This window comes from Falco peregrinus, chromosome 6 (genome assembly GCF_023634155.1).
Source record: "Falco peregrinus isolate bFalPer1 chromosome 6, bFalPer1.pri, whole genome shotgun sequence".
Lineage (NCBI taxonomy): Eukaryota > Metazoa > Chordata > Aves > Falconiformes > Falconidae > Falco > Falco peregrinus.
The window spans coordinates 76,757,996-76,783,603 of record NC_073726.1 but is presented as its reverse complement, the minus strand read 5'-3'; the positions used below and the strand labels follow the sequence as shown (position 1 = coordinate 76,783,603).

The following is a 25,608-nucleotide window of genomic DNA, read 5'->3' as shown; positions in this document are numbered from 1 at the left end:
TGGTGGAAAACAGGCAAGTGATGACACCGTGGAAACTACACTAAGAAAGTGTAGGAAAAATGGGCCTAGACTGGAAGAGTCAAACATTGCAGTGGTACAGCAGAGGCTATGGTCCTAGTCTGTACTTCTGTAATTTTTATCTTGAGACAACCTGGGTTTCACCTAGAAAGAAGTATTTTCTTTCTAAGTATACAATGATCTAAAATATACCAGCTATTTGTACCTGGGGAAAAAACATCTTGTAAAATTAAGGTATTTTTTGAACCTCAGACATTATCTTGTAAAAATTCTCTTTGTGCTTTTACAGAAGTCCCTGTGCTCCCCTTCCCCCACCTGCTAAAAATAAAGAAGGGTTGAAATCTTGCTGATTCGCTAATTGCGTTTTTGGTTTTGAATGACACAGCCTTTGAATGACACAGCCTGATTAAAGCCTGGTTAGGAGCTGTGTCTCCTTGATGTGCACCAGTGTCAGCCCCATGGCAGCGCCTTCAGTCAGAAAGGATGAGCACAGCGGTTTTGCCTCACCAACATATAGCAGAGCACAGGCACGTGAGAGACCAAGACAAGGCCCCCACTGCTTGTGTCCAGGCATGGCTGATACAAGGACTGGCCAGGACTGCAGCAACTAAACTAAAAAAACTAAAAAAGTGGATGAACTGATGGGACCAGCAGGCTGGAGCTGGCCAGGCACATGCTGAGCAAGAAGCACTCCCTGTTCCCCTTTTTCCTCATCCCTCAGCACAGCTGGATGGCTCTCAGAGATCCCCCAAGCAACCTTTAGATGGTTATCATTAAAACAAATGGTGGAGTTGCTTCTGTCAGGCCATCGGGATGAAACTCCTGAGCACTCCCACTGGGTCAAACTGCTGCTGGGCAGGTACCAGGGACTGTAAATCTGTGCCACCAGAAGCCAAAGCCGGGGGCTTTAGTGATCACCGAGGATAACTGGAGGTAGAACAGGTCTGAAAATGACCATGTGCAGCACGGCTAACCCAGGCACCGCTCACAGGACACAATGACTCTGAAAACGACGCAACAGCTCACAGCTTTGAGGAGAACCTGCTGGCGGATGAGGGAAGGACCCCTCCTTAGCCAAGCCAGAAACCTCAGCCCCAGCATGGCAGAGACCACATCCCCCTGCCCCCCATTTGCAGAGCTGGCTTTCAAGAGCTGTGCTTGTTAAGGGGCTGCTGTGTGGCTGGGTTATCACGCTGTGCTTTGTTTCATCACCCCTTTTATAAAGGAGGTTCATGATGTTGCATCCTCCCTCTTGGCTTGGTGGAAGAAGGAGGAAGCTGGGAGAAGATGAGCTGTCGATGCCAGCAGCTGCTTGCAGCGCTGCAGACCTGTCTATGCACATCCTTGCTCCCAAATTCCGAGGGTTTCCAGAGGAGCTCAGCCAGAATGATGAAAAAGCTTTCTTTTTAATCTCTCGATCTTCGCTCTGTGTGTTTTTGCCAGTGCAGTTAAAACAAGAAGTGCACGCTCCATGCTCTGCAGGTACTGGTGTTTTCACCAAGGTAAACAAAAGATAGTCTAGATAATTACAGAGAATGATCTGAGCAAAACATCTTGTCTCTACAGCTGGTTCCTGTGACACAGGAGCAGGCAGGGCAGGCAAACTTGCCCTGCCAGGGTATCAGCAGCATTTCTCCTTATTCAAACAACAAGAAATGAGATTCATCAGACTTCGCTCCAGCTAAATTCCAACTCGGGAATGAAGGAAAGTTTTGTCTGACTGAGGTTTGCTGGGAGTGGTGGTGGTGATTGCTGTGCTTTCAGAGATCCATCTTGTATACGCAACCCAAATTGATGAGGCAGTTCTTCCCACGGCACATCTGAGACTTCAGGTTTGGTTCAGGAGCTGGCAGGCCACAGCCCTTGGCATCACTTTTTTTTTCTGATTTTTGGTGTTACAGGCAATGATGAGACACTCCAACGTTTGCTCAGGTCCAACCCTTAGAATAGGACACCTTCAACACGGCTCTACTGTGGGAAACTTTTCTCATGCAGCTGAAAACCTGCATGGTGTTTCATGTTTGGTTGTTTGGTTTTTTTTTAAGCAAGGGGACAACCAGCTGAAAACCAACAGGATTATGTGGTATTATGGAGAGCAGAATTTGGCATGCAGGCTACAAAGCAATCTGAATCCCACCGCATGAAAATGCTCAACGATACTGCAGTGCCTGACTGCTTTCTCCCAGGCTTCAGCTGGGGCTGAGGATGAATCTCAAGCAGAATTGTCCATTAGTAGCAATAAGACTCTGTCTCTCTCTATATATATACACAAACATATGTAGAGTGTATATGTGTGTTTTAGTTTGGCTGCATTTCCTTTGGGTACGTTAAGATGATGATAGTTGGCTTTGCTTTGCAAGCTCCACGCCAAACTTTCTGTAGTTTGCTTTATAAACTTAGCCTAGTGAGTTAAATAGATTTAACACCAGAATTGTTAAAATCAGTTAAAGTTTAGACATCTTCTTCAGTGGTGACAGGAATACAAGAACGGTGACACCAGCTCAGACTGGTGATTCACCTGGCTCAGTATCCCTTTCCCCAGCGATGGCCAGAGGCGGATGCCTGAGGAGAAGAAAGAACAAGTTACGTATACAGTGATGTTTCCTCCAGTCAATTCAGGAAATCCATGAGCTGGGTAAGGTGTCTCTGTTTACAGCTGTTTATGGTTGATTTCTGTGAACTCTCCCAGTCTCCCCATGAACCTATAGAAACTTCTAGCAACGCACCACATCCTGGGGAAGGAGCTCTGCAGATGCACTGCCTGTTGTGCAAAGGACCACGTGCCTTGCCTTTGTTCTCTGCGTGGCTCCTTTCTGCGGCTTTGCTCTGAACCTCTTAGCTGCATTAGCAGAGAGGGGCAAACATCAGTCCCTGGAAACTCTCCGCACGCCAGTCCTGGTGTAGTCTGTTGGAGAATGTTTGCGCACTTGGCGTTGTGGGTTTTGTTGTTGTGGGGTTTAGGGGTTTTGTTTGGGTGGCTTTTTGTTTTTAATTGAAGCTGGTTCACCACTGTTGCCCTTCTCTGAACATTTTCATGTTCTAATATACCATTTTTGAGCAGAGGGACAGAACTGCAGCCCTACATGAGGTCTGGGTCAACCTTAGGTTTTACGCAGAGGAATACAGCTACTGTCTGGTTTGCTCGTTATTTTTCTCCTAACAGGAGAAAAGGGTCAACCCTTAAAAACACCTGCACCACTTTGACTGTTAATGAGCATTGGGACCATACTGTTAGAGGGTTTGGGAAGGATAGTCCCCCTCTTCCAAGGGATTAGCTGGCTGCAGACCAGGGCAGCTCCCTGGCAGGAGCAATTCGAGGAAAGGCTGGGAGAAACCTCATCTCATCCCCACACGGCAAATACAAGTTGAAGGGGATTCCTATTTCTAGGCACCTCAGCCTGTAATTTTGGACTGGTCAGAGACAGACCAGCTCATGGGAGCTGGGAAGGAGCAGGGGGCTTAATTTTGAAGCAGTCCTTGGAACTGTTTTTGAAAAAGTTTCTTATATGTGCCTGCATATGTAGGACTCTCATCTGTTGAGTGGGTAGGAAATAAACATAACTGAGCATGGGGAATGTAATCATTTGGACCTTGTCAACATTAGGAATATTCACCACCTGGGAGTCAGAGATTTCTTTCTCTCCCTCTTTTCCCCATGTTTAAGGCCAGCTGGTTTTGGGTAGACTGGACAGCAAATATGAGGCAGAGGCTGGAAGCTAACTCCTCAAAATGCAGTGCTGAAGGTGGTCAGTGGAGTGGAGGAGAGATGGAGACACGTATCACAGAGTGCTTTTAGAGGATCTGCAGCAGTTACAAACACATGGTTTTGAACGATCATCAATAAATGCAAAAAAGTGCCACAAGCCAAATTATTTTCCGCTCCAAGTCATATCTGCTTCGCTCTTTCCCTGTCTCTAATCCAAGCCGTGACTAGCAATGTTTCCCTCTCCCAAATAACTGTCACACAAATATAACGTTAAGCCTGTCGAAGAGCAGTCACAGCTTGTCTATCTTGCCTGCCATCGCCCATCGCCCTCATCTAGGTTTGGAGCTGTTGTCTTACCTCCAATGCTCTTGCAAGGAAGTGCGGAGGCGAGGCTTTTGTGGATGTTGGAAATGGTATCGCTCTGCAGGTCTAGCAGTGAGGACCTGTGCTGCAGAGCTGGTGGGCTGCGGTGCAAACACCAGTGCCAGGGGTGCAATTGCCAGCAGTGGGTTTGTTCCATCTCACCGTGAAGGCCAAGCAATCAGGACTTCGGAGATATCAGTCTGGTTTTGGCCTCATCTGCCCCTTGATTTACATAGCTATGGAGTGAAAGTGGTCTCATACACATAGATTTGACAGGAAAAAAAAACCCTCACAAAACACTTTCTCAACATCAGGAAACACAAAATCATGTAGCTGGAGTTAAATTTACTCCTGTTTTGGAGACTGGAGACCTTCAGGTATCACAACACCCCTCAGGGGGATGATACTAAAAAATAAATTAGTAACCTCATTTTGCAGCAATTACTAGCTCTATCTTTGGGGAATTTTAGTTCAAGCCCTTCACAGTGGTGTTACAATGCATAATTATATGACTTGAGGTGCAGTTAGAGAGATGCAAATCATCTGGGTATGCTATCTCTCCATTTAATCAGTGGTTTGTTTGCCATTTGGGTACAGAAAATACTTTATTTAAAAATGAGTTGAATGTACTTCCAGTGAGGGCATTGGTGGGAAATAATGAAATGTGGCCGATTTTCCACTAGTCAAGAACATCCAAGAGCTCCCTGGTGTATTTCATTTACTCTGAGTTTTATGCAATGCACAGTCAGCTAATCCCACACACAGCACAAATGATACATGATCCCTCATGTTCTCTGTCTGTGGTGTTTCCCATTAATCTTTAGCTTCATTAGGAACACATACAGTGGCTTCTGTATTTGCTGGGTATTCCCCTTAATTTGAATCCTACTTTTCAGTTTGGGGGATATCTCTTTGCCGATAACGTTGTATGCTACTGATATGCTGGTATTTTTCTGGAAATAAGTGTAAGTATTGTGTAGCAAGTTTGTGGATTTTGGTGAGGAAACAAAAATTATCCCCTTTGCAGCCAGTAAACTGATGTGTGATGATGTAAAGAAATTTGTCAGCAGACAAGGCTGTGTATGCCCATGCGCGTGGGTGTCTGGGATAGACCAGTGGGCACCACACCCAGATGAGCAACCTATACAAAAGCCCGTTGCAAATGGTAAGAATTCTTCTGCATTCCAGGGACCAAACAATACGTTCCCTTGACCACCAATTTTTCATTATTCTTTCCCAACCCTTACCTGAGGTTGTATGTAAAGGCTAAGTTGCTGCCTGACCTCTTTGTGCAGCGTCCAGCACGCCAAGGTCCTAATGACTGACAAGGGCTTCAAGGTACTACAGGACTATTAAGAATAAATACCTATTATTACTTTGGCATCTGAAGAAAAGCAACAAGTTTCCTTTATCTGCATAGTAACCCATGATTTCTTTTTACAGGGAAGGGAGGGATGTGTGTACCTGGCAGTGCACTGTGAACACCAAAGTTCTCAAAGGCTGAGCCAACACTGCACCTCCCACACGATGGAGGTCGTTCCCCACCACGTGTATGACAGCCTTTCAGTAGGGTTTGCTACTTCATAATATAAACTCTTGGAATTTAAGCATCAAAAAAAAGTATCATACTTCCATGCTAGCTGTAAAAATCAAAATGAAAACTTGTAATACAAAATAAACCACAGCAATCACGGCACTTCTCCTGTGGTTCTGCACCATGTACGTAACTTGTTGGGGGAATGTTTACTGTGGAGGAGCATCCTGTCCCTGACCCAACGCCGCCTGCTCCCTCGGGGCCGTCTGCCCCTGATTCTGCAGGATTTCTGCGCATTTATTTTGATGATTAGATATTGCAGTGGTACGATCTGTGGTAAGAACACTGTTAATTTGAGTTTGTCTGTAGAGAACTACACCAGTCAGTCAAATCTGTGTTCTCTCAGAGAAAGAGACGAGTTTAAAACAAAACATGCCCCTGCACCCCCCATTGTATCTCGGGGATTTAAAGTATGAGAGCCAGGTGATTTCCTAGTGCCAGGATTTCCTGGTTGTTCGAGTACTAATCTGGGACTTGAAGACAACACCGTTGTGCCTTGTTGCTGCCTTTGGAGACATCACGTAATGCTTTTTTCAATAGCATTTGAGATTCAGATAGGAACCTCTCAGACTTTTCAAATGTAGATAGGCAAGCTAAGCACGGTGTCTCATTGCCCTCTGCAAGTGCTTCAACAGCTCAGCTGGTTCACAAAATAAATCAATCTTCCCAAATGCTTGCTCCTCAGCGGCTAAATTCACAAATCTCTTCTCAGATATCTCAGTTCTTCCGTTCCTCACTTGTGCTGTTCCCTACTCCAGTAATACTTTGCTTTCTCACACAGAGGTTGTCAAGATATGTTCATTAATGTCATGTTTACGTACTGTGGGAATGGGGGATAAACCAGTTTTTCAGATGGGATAGCCAAGAGGAAACTTTTATCTATCAAAATACACTGATTCCCACTGCTGGGGGAGGGCTTCTTTTCTCCACTGCTTCCAAAATCCTCTCTGCTCCCTGATGTTTGTAGGTGGTGTGCGTGAGCCAGGAGCTGAAAAGGAGAAACAAAGGACATCAGTAAGCAGCAGCAGCAGGCAGACATCACCTCTCCCTGCCGCGGAAGGATGGAGTGGCCTTGCAGCTGTTGAAGAGAGTTGGGAAAGGAGGTAACAGGGATAATGGGTAGGAAGAGGTGAGCAAGGATCAAGGGAAAGCTTGGGGTGCAGTGGTGCTGCAGCTCAGTAGTGGCTCGGCAGCACACACTGGGAGGAGTGGTGGGTTCAACATGGTATCGGCATGCTGCAGAGATGTGGGTTTAGTTTTACTTTTTTTGTCTATCTGATTATTGTAGCAGAAATGGCACCGAGGATGAACCACGTCACCTGCCACCTTCACAGTCTTGCAGAGTGGTTCAGCAGTATCTTCGCTCTGCTCCATCCTGCTGTGTCCGTGGAAGCTGTTGCCTATTCCCCTTTTCCTTTATCAGACAGCTGCCGCAGGCGCAGTTCAGGGGATTTCTAGAAGCTCTGGTTGGCACAGGAAGTATGTTTTTCTCCTAGATGTCAGATAACATATTGTACTGCCATGAGAAAATGGATAGAAATTGGCAGTTATTTCCTTTCGGGGATTTTTTTCCCCTTTACACTCTCATTTTCTCACTAAAATGTTGTATCTCTAGTAAATCTATGGGTGGATCTCCATCCAGCCTGTGCCCTGATACGATCCAGCCCTGCTCCATATCTATCTTGTGAGCACGTTCTTAGAACTTGCAGCTATTGAATAACAAATATGGAACAATATCGCCTCTGCTTGTGTATTTATGTCCCTGCCACTGGAAAGATAGCAGTTCCCACAGGTGGGGCCACGGTTGTGAAACAGAGGTGCTAATTGTGCTGATGTCAGATAGCAGGCTTGACTTTTATGTTTCCCATCTGTTTTCCACCACCAGTTTAATGTTACTGCAGTGCACCGAGGAGATAATGCTAAGCGTGGTGCTAAATGTATCCATATGCATTTTAAAATTTTGTTCTTATTACCTAATTCCAACAGTTAACAATACACTTTTCTTCTGTGCCTTTTAAACTAAAGCCCATTTCACTAGTAGAATAACTGATCTGTTGCTAACTTTTCTTTTTTCAGAGTGACAAAATGGAAATGATGGGTAACGATTCTGCTTTTTTATGCACTCCTTTGCAGCTGGCTACAGATTAGTTAAAATCTAATTTCCTAAACATGTCCTTATTTCGAAGATTAACTACTACTAAGACGCAAAGCATCTTGCAAGAGCTGCTGAGAAACAGGAGGTTATTTCACTGATTTAGTTTTATAGCATTGAAACAGGGATTTCTTTAAGTATGCACATCACTTATCTATTTAAATATTATGATGCTAGAGGATATGAAATCGCACATTTCAGCTTTCCAGGATTCAGCTGTGCTATGTTAACTTTTAAAGTATTTAAGACACCCAAATGAGGAACATATTTAAAAAAACCCAAACAACCCAAACAAAAAAAAAAAAACCCAACAAACCCAAACAGCTCCTCAGGGAAAAGGCATGAACTTACTGCAGACTTTTTTGCTCTCATCTGTTTTGTGACTCATGACTTACATCATTAGTACAATGTCAAATATTGACGTGTGGTGGGGGACAAAGGTAAATGGGCAAGGCATTCCTAAATGAAAAAGGAGTTGAGGCATTTCCATGTGATTAGTATGTAGGGTTTTTTTGTTTTGTTTTGCTTTTGTTTAAGTTCCAGGTAAATTTAGTAGTTCGGGAATCAACATGCTTTTAGACAAATTTTTCCTTTCAATCTACTGTATCCTGGACTGGTAGGAAGAGAGAAACACCAGTGTGGGGATCCAAATGTGCAGTAGTGTTTTGATGATGTCTGTAATTTCATATTATTTCTTTTAAAAAAAACCCTGTTTCTAATTAATCCATTCTTATTGAAGCTCTTATTTCCTGGGCACAATGGGTCTGAGATGACAGAAATCCATTGAGAACATCTCCCATATAGGGCACTTCCTTCATGTAGGTATGAAATCAGTTTGAAATATTGGTAGTGTGAACCTCCAATCTTGGTCTGGATTTGTCCTCAAAGACATTTTCTGCCTACTTGGAATCCCAGCCCCATCCCTTTGTTATGCTAACTAAATCACTCCATAATGACCTGGAAAGTCATCCTCGTTTGGGACAGGTAAAAGCAGAAGAGACTTTGGATGGATCCAATCCAGGTGCACCAATGCTGATCAACGGTGAGGACATGGTGGACTGAGACTGTCAAAGAGGGTTTCTTGTACCTCCCTATCAAATAATTTGCTAGACACAGTAATCGACAGAAAAAAAACCCCAAAAATCCTTCCCGATGTCTAATTTTTCCTTCCCAACACATTTCTGAGAAACACCAGGTAGCTGATGGTATGCTTTTAGAGAGGGGTGAGGGAGAGGAGTTATTTCTTTAACTGGGCTTTATTGCCTCCCTAAATGACCTCTCTGGAAATGCCAACCACTTCAAAGCCTGTTGACTTGTGTTCACCTTCCCAGCATGTTATTTCCAGTTTATTTCACGCATCTGAAAGCTAGAATAGGCCTAAGGTGAAGATCTGTGGCCCCTGCCTGGTATCCTGGTATCCACCTTGGAGGCGTCCCACCAGCAGGTATTCCCACCATTCAGAAAGGGCAGGGAGCTTCATCCTGAAGTTAGAAACACTACTGTGGCCTCAGAAGAACCGGCTTGGTGACAGCTACCCGAGCAAAACTAATTGCAATTTTCTTTCTCCTCTGGTAATTTTTAACATGGTCAAAAAAAAAAAAAAATAGGTTGGCACAGCCTTTTTTTTTTCCTTTAAAGAGTCATATGGCCAGTATGCTAGTGAAAGGTGATGTTTCCTGAAAAAAAATAGGATTTAATTTTAAAAAAGCATTTCAATAAGAAAGAAAATTGTTGATCAGAAAAAAACCAAATGCACAAGGCTTTTTAAGCAGTCCTAAAGTGCAAAACTTCCGCAGGTTTGAAACATCTTTCTTAATGCCCTGCATGACAAAATTAAGAAAGGTAGGGAGGTATTCCTCAGGTACGCTTCTCAAGGTCCATGGCTGCAATTAAATTGCAACTATACTCCAATTACAGACATTTCTCACTTTGTAAATTGTTAGTTGTATTTTTTAGGAATACTAACTATTGCCGCTTTATTAGGCTTCTTACTAGAGCTGTTGTTTTTCTTAGACTTTACTGTGGAAATTTTTGCAAAAGTTTGTTGGGTTTTTTTACTCCAAAATTAAGATATTGAGTTTCAGTGAGATGTATCAATCAAAACATTCATCATTGCTTGTATGATTTCACATATGATTATTTTAAAGAACTGCTGTATATTCACTATGCTGTATCCACACTGTAACCACTGCTACAGCTGGTCAGCTGGTAATGGTATTAATGAGAGAACTCAAAACACAATTGCTTTGTAATTACAGTCACCGTACCATAGAGGTCTGCTGATTCTTCTGTTGTATTAGGTCATGGTTAGGAATGGGCTAGGACTGAAATCGAAGCTATATTTTTTCATTCCCTTCTATGAAGGTGATTCACTTTTTTTTCCCCTGCATTTTTAGGTTTGAACCTTCTGAAGTCTCATGACAGCCAGCAAAAGAGAAAATTCAAACAAGGTATGTCTCTCTCTCCATTTTGTAGGGGAAAGGCTTCATTTTCAGGCAGCCAAGCAGAAAAGAAACCCCAGGAGACGCTGCCTGATTAACAAGTCTGTGGGGGCTGGCAGTGAGTTCTGCAAGGTTGAAAGCAAACTTGGTGTAACCATTGGCACTTGTTCCACATAGGAATAGTAAGTTCATTTTTGTGCGCTTCCTGATGCTTGTTCTGTGGTTGCGAGCTGATAGAAAGCAACGCTTCAGCTTCCTGAATCCTCTAAATAAAGCATCCTTTCTATATGGATGTTGTCAGAGAAAGGCACATTGTACTTTCTGCTTTGGTCGAGTTTTTGTATTTGGCTCTTTGAATGAACAACTTTGGTCGTTAAACAGTTGGAAACTTATTTCAAAAGGCCTGAATGTATCACAAGGAAAAATATCTTCACTTGAATGGCTTGAAGCTGCTCTCAGTAGTTTATTTACATAGCTGTTGTATTGTGCCATGGTTTGAATGGCATCTAAGCTTCCTCTTTAATCTAAATTCCTTTTGCTTAAATGATTAATTAACAAATAACTTCAGCTTTCATTATGCCTGTTTGTTTCTTTCAAGAGATTATTATAGCAAACCAGGGATTATTTAAATACTTGAATTAATATGTATATTAGCTCCTGTAAATTCAGCTGTGGCCAACAGCAAGTCTGCTAGCCCCTGCTCGTGCACGCACACCATGACGTGCACGAGTGTGCCAGGATAGTGATAGTGCAATGCTCATACCCATGCTCTAGTGAAACCCCCAAAAGGTCACTTGTGAGAGCTGCTTATTTTCAGGGACACCTCTAATGCTGAGAAAAATGTGTTTCCCTCCAGTAGAAAGACCTTTATAAAACTAGGTGTTAGGAATTTAGCTAGAATTACCTGTTCCTACTAAGCCAGGTTGAACAAAGTGGGTAGGTCAGAACTGAATGCTCCATATTCTGGTTTTCTCATACTCAGTCAAATGATGATGCTTATTTTGCATGATTCACTACACTTCTGTTTTATTAGGTTACTAAGTCATATTTATCTCTGTCAGGCCCCTTTTCCCCCAGGGTATTCTATTGAGGTTTTGGTTGGTTTTTTTTAACCAGATGCTTAGTATTTTGTATGGCACCAATACCAAAATATTGTTTAAAACATCAGTAAAGAGTTAACTCCCACAACAAGAAGAAAGGCAAAATTAGTCCCCATAGCTAGCTATCTATCAAGAAATCATCTACCACTCTAACATTTGCTATAGGCAAAATAAAACAAAGCACTACCAGAATAAATCAATTCTTGTGTGCGGGTATTGTCAAAATAAGCTGTTCCGGCGCTCTCTGATCCAACTTGCACGCCAAGTAATGCTGTCTTTTGTGCATCCAAGTGTTTTGAAATGCCATTGTGCTCAAGGAAGAGCTAGGCTGCCTCAAGTATTAATATCCAGAAGGTAATGGGTGTCTCCAGCTTGTTGCGTGGGAAACTTCATTACGTGCGTTTAAAAGCCAGGCCTTCCTCAAGTAAACTGTTAATCGTGCATTGCTTGCGATAAGTATATTAAAAATATTCCTAAATATCAAAATGTCTGGAATGATCTGATCTTTTTTTTTTTTTCTTTTTTTTTTTTTAGAATTAGGAAGATGAGAAACAAACCCAAGGCTTTGAGTCCAAGCTTTCATATACTTGCATGCTAGAGCTCTGGGGTGCCTGCCTGGGTTTTGGCCTGGTCCCATCTATCTCTATTGTATTAAAACAGTTAAAGGCATTCTTCTTTTCTTCCTTTTCCCCTGCAGCTGGAAAGCACTATCCTCTGCTTTCGTGAAAACAAACATCAATGCTGCCCGTTGTATAAGCCTCTAACTGGTCCAGTTTGCTTTCACTGAAGTGGCCTATATATCTCTAACTTCACACAGGCAGTAGCTTGTGTAGGTGTGGGATTAAAGTCTTTCCAATCAGACAATTTTCAAATCCATACAAAAGTCAACTTCTGTCAGGAGACTCCCCTGTTTAGACAAGATGAGCAGGAAAATCAGACATCTTCCTAAGGGGTGGGAAAGGACCAAGAAAACGATGTTGTTGGCCTATTTACTTGGTGAGTTCTTTGAATCTGAGGTAATTTTAATATTGTGCATTTTAACATCTAAAGTGGATGCTCGATGCTGCAATGGGGTGTGTCTATTCACCTCTCTGTGGATAAACTGCTTTTCTCTGCCTCAGCACCAGAACGAACATCAAAATCTAGGACATAGAGATCACAGTAAAATTGCCCTGTATTAAAATACTGCAAAATTATACAGAGATCTATTTTTAGAAAACCACTGCAAACATTAGTAGAAATATTTTCTTCTCTGAAAATAAGTAATAGACCAGAAAGGAAAATTGAGTAAAAAAGACTCAGACTCATAGGATCACAGAATCATTTAGGTTGGAAAAGACCTTTAAGATCATCAAGTCCAACCATTAACCCAGCACTGCCAAGTCCGCCACCAAACCACGTCCCCTAAGCACCACATTTTGTTAGACACCTCCAGGGATGGTGACTCCACCACCTGCCCGGGCAGCCTGTTCCAGTGCTTGGAACTGACTTCTTCACTTTCACAATGTACAGAGTAGTACATGCACTGGGGCAGTCTGTCAGCACCAGCTGATGATTTCTGCATCTGGGTCCTGTTTCACAGCGCAGCCTGTATTCCTAGCTTTGGAACAAAAGATTACCAGATATAACTGATGGAAAACATACTCCAGTTATTGACTAAGCAGCCTCACCTTCACCCTGCAGCTAAGTGCAAGGTTAAAAATGGTAGTAAAAATATCTGTATTTATCAACCAATTTGGTTTATTTCTGCTCCAGATAAATGAAGCAATGTTCCATTACCATCTCTGACCATGCTTTATTTTTTTCTATCTAGACTTGTTATGACAAAATCTCTTTCATTTTAATTAAATTTTTCCAGATACTATCTTCATAAAGCTAGCACTCAGAGAGGCACAATCATTATTTTTAATAGAAGAGGGTTAATGCTTGTTGAAAACGCTAGAGGAGCATTCGTCACTACTCTTAAGTTTTCTGTGTGCAAGGAGAGGAACAGCAAGCGTTCCTCAGATCTGGCCTTCCAGGGTGATCTTCCTACCAATTTAAGACGTGGCCTACAAAAGTGGGTAAGTGCTTGCTTATTTTCAGCATGCTTCAATGAGATTGTAGGACTGTTTCAATGCGACAGGTTTAAAATGAAGCCTGACTGCCTTCAGGATTTGACCTTCACTTTTTTCACAAAAACGCTGATTCTGTACGACTCATTTCAGGTTAACAGCCATCGCTGCTCAGAACTGGGTTGAGATTTCCAGTTCATTTCATACATGTCACTAAAGAGCTATGGGGTGGTAACAGCTTTCAGCTGCTGGCGCGATCCAGCCTGAACCAAGATGAACAAGCCTAGAAATAAAGGAAAATGCAGCCTGTGCCTTGATTTCCTTGGGGGGGGGGGGGGGGGGGGGGGGGGCGAGGGGAAGAGGCAGATGACTACAAGTGTAGGACTCCTGTCAGTTCAAACTTTACGACAGCAAGCAAATGCTAAAAAAGTGACCTGAATATAACCTTCCTGTAATGCCAAAACACGCAGGCCCCTTTCAGCAGCCCACACGCAGGCAGAGCTGCCAGGGGCGTAGCAGTCCTGCTTCCCTGCCGACAACCTACAGGGATGCCTGGGGTATCAAAGGACACTTCACATGTCCCCAGCAACCTATCTTTAGGCCACAGAGTTGAACCTTCCTGGCTGTGAATGGTCCCAAACGGGGGGTTGCACCCAGGCGTACAAAGGACAGGCAAATTTGCTGCTCAGCCAAATCCGGAAGACCATCCTCTGGAAAACTCCCACTGATCTAAGGCATGCCAGGATTTCATTTACTGCTGGGAAACATGAAACCTTCCTGGCTAAAGTATCTTAATTAGGCCATTAAAGCCTGGTATAAAATGACTGAGATAAACAGGGTCAGGAGGGCAAAGGATATTGTCATTGTACTGTAAAGCCCTTGCTGCTCAGCCTCGGGTTTGAGCTGCCCAGAACCATGTTTTTATGAAGTGAAACACCTGAGCCCAGTGCGCGGTGGCCCCGGCAGGGACCCTGGGTCAGTGCTCTTTGCTCAGCTGGCCTTGTGCTGCTCCCACTTTCAGTTTCTAAATCTGGCATGATGGCATTTAGTCCAACTTTGGGATTGAATATATACGTTTTGGGCAGTTTGCAACACCTCGTCTTTGGTTTTCCTATGCAGGGGCTGGTTCCAGAACAAGGGCTCTGGCACCTGCTTGCTTCATATCTTTTCCAGAAATGTTTTAGCAATTGTGGTTACTCCAGGAGACCGAATTGAAAGAATTTGGGAGTATCAGACCTAGAGCCTGCGTATGTACGCGTACATAAGCAGAATGCAAGTGCAGATCTTTGGTGGTGTCTTTGTATCCTAGTAGGTACAATAAAGAGACAAATGCAAAATATTCACCATAAAAAAGCAAAAGAGAGAACTCCAGAACAGCGTAAAAATTTAGATGGCAAAACTTCTTTTCACTTTCAAAAGTCAGCATATCTGATATCAAGGATTTATGCTCTGGAGAAGTGAGGTAAGGCTGCAAGCTGTATGTGTGGGAAATTAAATGCAAGTGTGAACCCCTCAGTGTATTACTTGTGTCCAGCAGCCTGTGCATTCCTGCAGCCAGATTTATATTCCTACCATTTGAGAGTCAGTATTTGATCAGGCTGGTAGACCTCCTGGGTTGAGTTGTTTGTTCGTTTTTTTTTTTTTTTCTCCTTTTTTTTTCTTTTTAATCCAAACAACCTGTTGGAAAAATATGTGGGGTAACCAGTACTACTGCTGAGTTTGCCTGCCATTTGGAGAGTAGGTAAAATATAGCTGAAAAATGAGAAAGTTGGTAGAAGTACTTGATTCTTAAGACCCTTGCGGGAAATGGCGTTGCTGTTTAAAGCAGCCTTTGGGCAGGCGGGGGTCCGGGGTGTGTGTGCCCCCTCCTTCCGCGGCGGGGAGGTTGTGCAAAACGCTCACGAGCGTGAGGGTGGGTGGTTTTGTGAAATGGGTGGCAGTGCTCTCAGAGAAGCGTGTGCTGCGGGAATTCCTGCACAGGATTGCAGCACGGTTAGCTTCGGATTTACAGGGGAAAAAAAAAACCCAAAAACAAACGGATTTGTGGTCCCTGAAGTTTGTAAGCCTAGCGGAGAGGGTGGCACGGGCTGGCGGTTCGGCTGAGCACACCGCGCCGCGGCCCCCTGGCAGAGGCGGCGAAGGGCCGCTGTCCCACCCGCCGCCTCGGCTTCTCCGCCCCAGGGCGGCCGGCTGCCCCGCAGCGCAGGGCACGGCCGAGCAGTTCCGCGGGTCCCCCGAGCCCCGCTCCCGGCCCGGCGCCCCTCCGGGGGTTACGACCCCCTGCCCGGGGGCGGCAGCGGCCGCGGCGGGGCGGGGCGCTCCCGGGAGGCGGGGGCGGGCGGAGGCGCGGGAGGCGGCGCGGCGGCCCGGGCCGAGCCCAGCCGTGGCGGGCCCGGAGGGCAGCGGCGCCGCGCTCATGTCAGCCCGCGCCCGCCGCCGCGCCGCGCCGCAGGGGCCGCGCTGAGCGCCCGGCCCGCCCCCGCCCCGCCGCGCCTCTTCGGCCGCCCCCCGGATCGGTTTTATTTCGCTTTTTTATTTTCGATCGGGTTTATTTCCCTTTTTTTAATTATTACCTTTTTTTCGAAGGGGAGGAGCGCGAAATCCAACTAAAAATGAACCAAAATGTCTGAGAAAATGTCCAGCTTTCTGTACATCGGGGACATCGTGTCCCTGTACGCCGAGGGCTCTGTCAACGGGTTCATCAGCACGCTGGGGTGAGTGCGGGGCCGGGCCGGGCCGTGCCCGCGGCGGGGCGGCGACCCGCGGGCTGCGGCCGGCGGTGGCGGCGGGGAGAGGAAAGTCGGAAGTGATGAGCGGGGCGAGGGAGGAACGGGAGAAGTTGTCGCACAGGCCCGGGGCGCGGGGCCCGGCCGGCGGCGGCACCGGCGGGGCGGAGCGGGGCGGAGCGGGCGGGCGGCGGTGCCCGGTGGCGGCGGCTCGGCGGGGGCTGCCCGCGCTCCCCGCTCCCCGCTCGGCGCGCGCCGCGGCTGCAGCTCCGGGCCAGCCCGGACCGGAGTACCCGGCGTCTGCCAGCACCAGCACCCGCTCTGGGGGAGTAACCTGTGCTGCACCCGAATGCGGCCACACAGTCATCACTTATAGCGAACTCCTCCGGGTTTTTTATTTTATTTGGATTTTTGAGATTTTGGGGCGAGGTGTGTATTTTACTGCACGTCTAAGAATTTTTGTTGAAGTCGTGAAATACAAAACCTTTGCTTTCTTGCTCAGCGTCGTAATCGACTCGTTAAATGTGTGTCCCTTTACTTCTGGTTTGTGCTTGCCTGAGGTTTTATCTGTGGTTGTTAATGATCAGATATTTATAATCAGGTATTTAATCTCTTGGGGATGCTTTTTCCACAAGCACATCTTTCAGCTTGGGGGGTGAAAAGATGTAGTTCAGCTGTGGCGATTTCACTGAGCTACTTCTGCTTGCTTGAGCTTTTCATTAACCTTGGCCACTTTAAATCACCGTTCTGGAAGCCAGGACAGAAACCCACAGTGACTGACAACAGAAATACATCCATGTTCTTCTTTAAACCGTCAGGTAGTTTGGTGGTTGTGGCATGTCCCCAGGGTGCAGTGGTTCCCCCTCACGTCTGCAGGACAGCTGCAGAGTTTCGGTGGCGGTGGCATGCCCAAAGTAAGCGTGTCCGTGTGTCCTTAAACTTTTGTCAACGGGAACCTCTCCTGCACTGTGTGCACTGTAGCGATCCGATTGACAAGGCAGCTCAAACACGAGTTAGGTATCGGCGTCATTTGCTGCTTAAACATTAGCGGTACCTTCTGAATAATGAGTTAAACTTGCCGAGGCTGATCCGCTGCTAATTAATGTGTGCCTGGGTATCGCTCCTGTATGTCGTATTAAGCTCCCTGTGTCCTGAGATCTCTTCGGGGGGGACTGTAGGGCGAAGTAATGGCAGTATTAAAATACAAACGATGAATGTCCAAGTTATTTAGTGTGGTACTGTTACTGGAAAAGAGCTGGTGTTGAAGGTCGTTTGTATTTTTCAATCTTATTATTACTTCCTATCCTTGCGGTCCACTCATTTCATCTGTTGGGAAGTGTTTTTCCATGCTTAGTTCCTCTATTTGTTCCTCTAAGTTTGTGCCTTCTCTATCTGTGACTCTGTTCTGTCTCACATCTCCTTTTGTTTTGCTTACTCTTGTAATTTTAAATCCTGTCTGAAAACATTTGCTTTCTGCAACTGTTAATCACTGGATATTGTTTCTTATTCTTGTAACCCCAGTATTGATTTTTTGTTGGCATAGTTTGTTGTTCTTGTCTCATTGCTCTGTTCTTTTATCTGGGGGAAGCTAAATTTGCCGTAGTTTTACTTTTCATTTTGTTGAGAAATGTTCCTCTTTCTGAGAACACCTGCATGTCTACAGTCGTAGATGCTTCTGCTGTGACTGGTGCTTGTACAACCGCCTGTGACATGAACACTGGCACTCCTGTGTCGCAGTCTTCATGCTGCTGATCCTCCCCTCATCCCTTGGAGTTAGGGCAGGACATTTACCTCCAGTTTTAGAGACGGGAAGCCAAGATCAAAGCTCGCCTAAGGCATATGGGAACTCTTTACCAGAAGAAATAATTGAACTCAAGCCAACCCTAACTAACAGATTATCCAGGTTCTGTTTTTAGGCAGCTATCCCAGCTCAAGAAAACTACCTGGGATGAGACAGGACTCCTGTCTGCATCTCTCCTTCAGCAGCAGGCCAGGAGTTCAAAAATGCTGATGTAGCTCTGTTAGCTTTTCAATACAGCTTTTTTTGTGCCGTGCTCCCTGGCATGGTAAAGGCAGCCACAGAGCCAGGAGTATGGAGTTAAGGAGCTGAAGGCCTGAAGGACATGTGAAGTCACCAGTGGAAAACTCCTATGTCTGCTAAATGGGCATACCGATCCCTTTGCTGGTGGTACAAGTGCTTGGACTGAAATTTAAAGTTGTGATGCCAAGTCATGGTAGCTGTGCCAGCTATTGCAATTACTGCCTTTGGACCGGTTACAGCAACACAAGAGGCAGAAAAAACAACTCTACGTTCAGGGAAAAAGTTTGCCCAGCCGCACATTTGGTGTGCAACCATTGCTAAATTCCTGCACCTCCTGCATTCCTGCAGGTCCTCTGTTTGCAGATGTCTGAAAAGAGGTGGCCTCGTCTTCCAGAGGTGCCTCTTCTTGGTGGAGACAAAATGGGGTGGGAGCGGGAATGATTGCTTGTTTGCTTCATTTGACTGACGCAGGTCCTTGTTTTATTGCTCTTTATTGCCTGTGTTGCTCAGGAAAGGTGCTGGGCAAACTAGCTTGTTGCTTACACTGTTGAGTCCATCGGGTCGTGTCATGCGGTTGCAAGAACTCGAAATCCAGCTCAGATCTAGTGACTCTGCAGCAGGGAGAGAGTCCTGTTTATTTTAAGCTGTCTGAGGCTAATTGTTTCTTAAACAAAGCGTGAGCGAGGCCATTCTATAAATAAGATAAAATAGTACACAGCACCTCTCCAAGCGGGGGAGGTCACGTCAGCAGACCTTACTCTTGAAGACTTGAACCAGCTCAATGGGTGAGTTTTGAGGGAGATTTCTAAGGAAAGACTGTTTGATGCATTTTAGAGTATTTTTTGCTCACTTGCTAGTGCAGAAATTTTCATGTGCTCAGTTTCCCCAGGAAAATTAAAGCAGAGAGGAAGATGCAGCTGAGCTATTCAGTTCAAGTATATGGTCAGGTTAATATCTACTATAACCTGTGTGTGGAAATCTTCCTTAGTGCAGTTTAGGAGGTCCTAACCTCCTTGTTTAGGAGATGGGGGATCCATTCTCCTTGGCCTTGTGTCCAGATGAGCATGCTGAGTGGTGCTAGGTGAAGGCAGGAGTGCCTTTCCACACCTCCCCCTACAAAAAGGGTTTGAGAATCAAAAGAGAACAATGAGATTTTGTAAATGGGACCCAAAAGGTTGGGGCACTGCTCTGAGCTGGAAGAAACCTGTGCTCCTGTCCTTGTCTCTGAACTGTTTCTTTGCTGTAGGCAGCTGTTGGATGTGAGCGTGAGGGCTCTGCTTTCATATTTGATCCCTCTTAGTCAGAAGAGGAAACCGAACCTCTCTTCCGCATCTGGGTTAGCGCTGTAGCGTGGGATGGGGGCAGGGAAGTTGGGTAGCACTGCTCCGAATTCTTCCTCCTGTATCCATATTTTAAAAGAGAGAGGTTGTGCTCAGTTTTCGGAAGAAGAGGTATAACCACCTGTCTCCAGGAGGATGTTCCAGGCTATGGATCCCAAGTGGAGAAGGGCACCTTTGGGTAATGGTGCAGGAGAGGGCTTTAGGGCTCAGCATTCTCTGTTGGCAACTGCAGGTCTTTGGGTGCTTGAGGTGCTGAGAGTCCCAGCAATCCTCTGCTCTTTTTTTTCTGCTTGGCTTTGGGCTTATTCTGGGTTTGGATGCTGCTCTGAGGTGCTGATGATGTGTCATCTGGCTTTTCCAGTCTCAAGGCTGAGAAAAGGAAACATTTGGGAAAAGGGATTTATATCCATGGGTAGTGCTTTCTGCCATTTCAAGATATATTCGGTACTGGATTGTTGAACTGTACTAATGATGTATGTTTCTACCCATTTTTTAGCTTTTAATGCGTTTTAGTTTCTGCACAGTTGGAGGCTTTATGTCCCACAAGAGGTATGTGGCAGAGGTAGGCAAGGAATGTAGGTATCTTCAGTTGTCCTAGACCAGTGTCTGAACCTTGAGACCACCTTCCCCAATATTTTGGCTGTAAATGTTGGCAGTGATGTATGCTGGCAATTTGAGCTGCTAGTAATCACCTATCGGTACAGTGAGGGGAAAAAGAGTATTCTTGATTGGAGAGGCAGAAAAAAAGTACATAATGACAACGGCCATCATCAGCTGTAGGAAGATTTGACGATGAGCCTGTTAGTCACCATCAGTAGCTGCATTCCTGTCTTACCTCCATAAATGCACTTCTGTGCCATAGCAAGCAGGAAACCTCATGGAACGTAGCTGGTGAAGCGTGCAGCAGGAGCTGCCTGCTAGGGAATATATGACCAAGGGTGATGACGGGTGCTGAGACTTATTTCTAATTAGCAGTAGAAAGTGTGCTGAAGAGTGTTTGAACTTGTTTTCTTGAGTTTAATGTTGATTTTTCTTGAACAGCTTCTCTTAATTTGTAGAAGCGTTTGCTAAAAGAACTTTCTTACTTGAAACAAGTATTGCAGTTTTATTCAGGTCCCTTCACTGGCCTTTAGTGCATTAGTTGTCTTATTGGAGTTGGACTTCACACACAGGCAGAGTCAGTCATACTTTGTGAAACGACAGGATTAAGTAGAAAGTGCTTGTGGAAGAGCATAAATCAGAATATTCCAAATACAATGAAGGCTAAAATGTGTCATCTTGGTGGCCTCAGGAATGGTGCTAAGAGAAAAGATGTAGTGACTGATGATGCTTACAACACACCAATGTAGAATTTTCATCAGTGGACTTTTTTTTTACCCTTCTCTCCTACTGTATGAAAATGCAAGGTATGGTTAAGGAACAGAGTGTATGTCCTTTAATTAACAGGAAATTTTTCTTTGTTGTGCCAACTGGCAAAATGTAATTAGTCAGGAAAGAAGAAAAAGCTTGAAGAAAGTGAGAGTAGCATAGTTAGCAATACTCATGATTCTAAATGTACCAGAATTAAATTAAATAATACCCTGAAGAGAGAAGGGAAGATTAACTTCAGCTTTCCTGTGGGCAAAAGTATGTTTATGTTTTATTACCTAGGTACTTTATCCTTCGGACTGACAGTACCAATGAGATTTGACAGTTTTGATTGTGTGTTTCTTTTTTTTTTTTTTTTTTTTTTTTTTTTTTAACACTGTGTAGGATTAGCATTTTCAGAACTATGTTGTCTTGGTTGTTTTCCTAATGCAAAAGCACTGGTCTGAGTTCTGCAACAACTTTGAATATATGCTAATGTACATTTTTCAGCTATATGGTGTATTTCTTTTCTGTGATAATCATCTGAAGCATAAGCTATGTTGTATGCATTATTAAATACCTTCATTGATCTTTAAATAAATGCCACATAACCAGAGGTGTAGACATATAAATACAACTCGGTATCTGCATGCCTTGCAATTCAATACATGTATCAAAGCTTATATCCTCTGTAATTATCCACTCACATTAGCAATTAGGCACTGCTCCAGCTTTGCCATTTATAACAAACTTATTTTGATGCTCATTTCAAGTGTTTTAACAACAGCACCGTCTTTAAATAAACAATGAGACAGAGCTTTCCACAAAGCACTCTTATGGGAATGCAGCAAGTAATGAGCCCCGGAGGGGGTTTGTTTGTTTCAGAAGTTTTACTTGCACACAGAGCACAGCTTGGGTGTGAAGGAACATAGGATTAGACTTAATTACGGCGTTATGATTTATGAGACTGTACGCTAAAAAGTAATATCCTTGGTTCAAAGAGCTCATCGTACAGAAGTGGAAAGAAAATTGGGTTTAGGGAGAGAACCAATTGATTTAATGTAGAAGTGAGTTTATCCTTAAGCTGTGTGGTAGTAATGGGAATGAGAGAGGACTCGAATTTTGAATTGAGACATGTGGTGTGGCTATTACAACTTCTGTAGTTCTCAGCTGGGCTATGGGTAACGTGGGGAGTAGTCAGGAAAGAGAGGGGAGATTGTTCAACTTGCATGACTTTAAGTCCGATTTAACTTCCTTTTACATAATGAGGAGATTAACTGAACAGTCTTTACACGGTTCTGGGACTCAATAGAAATCAATGTTATCCTGTATTTTAAAACTGCTGCAGAAGAAAGAGTCAGATCAGTCTTCGACTCCCCCAGCTTGGAACATTATCTCCTAAGAAGCACGTGAACCTTTGCTCAGTCGGGTGTTTTACGGCATGGCAAGGTGTTTGAAACCCGCTGCCCTTCTTTGTTAACAGTGCTGGCTCCTGCTGCTGCTTGGCTGAAGTGTGAGCCTGTTTGTTCAGCTGTACCACAAAGCCATGTCCTCTGCACGTGTATTTTATGCACTTGGAAGTCTGGTTTCTGCTTGCTTTGAAAGGTCTGTTACTTCTTGCAAGGGAGACTGGTGAAGTTCATATGACTTTGATATACTTGATTAGGGATATTTGTGGAAAAAGTGGAGAAAGGAGAATAAATGGTAGTGCAGGATTTTACTTTTTCCCTTGTCTGTGTTGTTTTGTCACAAATTCATTGATGCATATTTTAATTATATTAAGGATATAAACCCCCTTGTGACTGATTCTTTTAAACCTGCATTTGTTATTTGTAAATCTGATTCCATCTAATTACTTGAATCAATAGTTCCACGGCTATGTAGATGTGTAGGCACTTCCTGACATAGGTCCTTGTTTCAGCTGTGTTTAATGGTGCTAAACCTTGACTTTTTGGACACAAGGTACGTGCCTGGGGCTGAATGTTTTTGTGTGGAAAGTTTCAAGTACAATGGTATTTCTGAGAACAGGATGAGCAAAAGTGCATCGGTTATCCCTGTTTTTTTTTTTAAAAAGGGGGGGATCTTGCAGCTGTGTATTGAGAGCCTTCCTGAGCTGCAGGTCTGTCTCCAAACCCACTTCTCCTCCAGCATGGAGGACTTGTCCTTCTCTGCCTCTTTGAAATTTGCCCAGGTTTTGACAGCAGTGAGTTGAAGAAGGATTTCATTCAGACCCCTGCAACTGCATGGGCTGTCTTGGTACCTGCCTCTTGCCAGAGGGCACTGGGTGTTACCTGCCAGGGGCAGCTTCTCCTCTCTGCTGGCACTGGGCACCAAGAGACCCCAACCTGACTGCAGACTGCAGCTGTGTGGGAGGTGAATCCCATTTCCCAGGGTTTCCAGCTCCTTTTTCTGGGCAGCACAGGAAAGCTTCAGTTGACCAGCTTGTGTTCCCTCTCTCTGGAGAAGTAAAGATACTTCCAGTTTTTACTGCCTCAGTTCAGTTTAAATATGAAACAAACAAACAAAGAAATTATATTCTAGCAAGGTTTTGATTGCAAAATTGGAAACCCGGGGTTAAACAGGGAAAGCAGAAGACAGAGAAAACACAGGCTTAAAGTGTAATTGTTATTCCAGTCTTGTATTAGGTATCACTTGAGGTTTCGCGGGGCTATTTTGGCTGTGGTAGCCAAAAGATTGTGTCAGGAGTAGTCTTGTTGCTCTAGCACTGTTTTTCGAGCTGTCTGTCCCTGAATCTTTGTCTACCTCTTACACTCATTTGTTTGCATTTTTTTGGATTCTGTTGAATAGAATCAAAGCATTGTCCAAAGCATGTGATTTTAAACCTGTTCTTATTTATTGCTTAATAATAAAGGAAAGAGGACTCTAAAGCGTTGACCAGGCTGGGCCGCCTGGGGCTGTCCATGTGAGCACTGCAGCACTGTCCTGCAGCGTACCTGAGAATGAACCACCCTGTCCAGAGCACCTGCAGTGCTGGTTCTTCTGCTCAGGTTTACCTTTTGATTTAGCAGGCTAAGTGAATTGTCATTATAAACTGGGGGCAGATTTTGCAAACCATGCCCATGAGGGCTTTTTCCCCTCTTCCTGTTGCTCTGTACCTTGCCTTCAGTGCCTCTAGTCTGGAGGGTCCTTTTGCGCTAGCAGGAACATTTTGGAGTTTGGCAACTTGAGATGCTGCCTGTGCTGAAGCTGCACCAGCCCTTCCTGGGCTTCACAGGTACATCACATCATCTGAGCAGGGTTATCCTTGCCATTACTTCTGCGGGCTGATGAGTGACCACGGGGTTGCTATAGGTTGCAGAAAAGAAAACAAGTCTCCCCTGTCCTGTCAGTGCTCCCTCAGTGGCCCCTGGATGATGAACAGTACAGGGGGATGTGGGTGCAGAGGTTTGTGGTGAACGTAGGGTAAGGCAATAGAGAAATCAGCAGAGCAGGGGTGCGTGGAAAGAGGTAAGGGTGTGTGTGTGTGGTGGGGCAGTAACTGATGTACGTGGTCTAAAAAGCACCATGTGTTAGAAGGGAGGTAAGGCTGAAGAGGAACAGAAGATGGACAGTTGCTGGGGGATCTGCAGTCCCCTACTGACAGAAAAAGCTATGAAAGCTACTGCCAAACTGTCTGTCTTCTTTTCAGATTACTTCACATGGAATAAGTCAGCTTCTCACTGCTGCTGTTTACTTTGATATTTCAAATGGTGAAGGCCTGTGCTGAGGGTAGTATGGTCTCAAACAATTGAATATTTGATATCTTTTCCCCAGGGTTTTTGGTATTGTTAGGAAAATGCGTAATACCACCTTCTCCAAGAGAATGTCCAAGTTACAAAGTCAGTTCCTCAGAAAGAAATAGCATTTTAAATACTGCCTGTGGTACCTTATGCAATTCTTTCTGTAAAAGCACAACAGTCCTTAGTGATCTGGTCCTGTACTATTGTTTTCAATGTATGGCTGACTTGCTAAGCGCATGTAACGCTCAATGCTTTTGTAACAAATAAGGTTATATATAATGAATTGTGATAATTTACTAATCTTTGTAGATAATAAATTTTGGACAGTGCATTTAAAATGCCCCTTCATGTTGTTGCTGCTACATGAGTGAAAGCATGAAGTTGAAATTTATATGAAATCACTTAGCAGAAGGCGGCTAGAAGAGCATATCCAAGTGTGGTTGCTATCGTTTGATGCTGTAAGTTAAGCTTTTCTCTGTACAAAGAATTGGTATGAAAACAGTAATCGAGTTTTTGTTCTTTGACCTTTGGCAGATAAAAAGTAACATAATTTAAAAAATCAACAAACAAACCCTGAAACAAGGCTTTTAATATGAATCTCAAAACACACAAACTTGTTATGATACAATGCCTAGACTTCTTATCTTGATTTTTTTTTTTAAAGACTCGTTTGAATTTCAAACAGCTTTTTTTTCCCCCTGCACTTAACAGTACAAGTTAATCAATGTCGCAGGGGCAGCTGAAAGCATGCAGTCACAGGATTAGGAAAACAACTGCTTAAACTTGTGGTAAGCCCCAGATTTTAATACCTACTGCACACAGTTAAAAGTTCAGTGTAAACTTGTGCTGCTATTGCTGTGTGCAGAGTAGAGCCAGGCCAGGCACAGGAGGCTTGGAGCCGTGCAGCTGCTTGCCTGCTTCCTGAGGGTGCTTTGGATGAAAACCGGAGCAGCGGCAGGCACAAGCCACCGAGGCATCCCCAGCCA

General features: G+C 44.4%; 1 protein-coding gene and 1 long non-coding RNA gene across 4 annotated transcripts in view; one reads left to right on the top strand and one right to left on the bottom strand.

Annotated features, from left to right (window-relative positions):
• Positions 1–4,635: 4,635 nt before the first annotated feature.
• LOC129784842 (uncharacterized) lies at positions 4,636–15,659 on the bottom strand. Its single transcript, XR_008747973.1, has 2 exons — positions 15,001–15,659; positions 4,636–6,669 (listed from the first exon to the last, which is right to left on the bottom strand). It is a non-coding gene; the product is annotated as an uncharacterized LOC129784842 (long non-coding RNA).
• A 208-nt stretch (positions 15,660–15,867) lies between these two features.
• ITPR2 (inositol 1,4,5-trisphosphate receptor type 2) overlaps positions 15,868–25,608 on the top strand; it is a 268,298-nt gene continuing 258,557 nt past the window's right edge. For 2 of the 3 annotated variants that reach the window (XM_055809374.1, XM_055809373.1), the window contains exon 1: positions 15,868–16,142. In XM_055809374.1, the coding sequence (XP_055665349.1) occupies positions 16,051–16,142 (92 nt within the window). In that variant the 5' untranslated portion in view covers positions 15,868–16,050. The remainder of the gene's footprint in view (positions 16,143–25,608) is intronic. The other variant, XM_055809376.1, reaches the window with a different exon arrangement.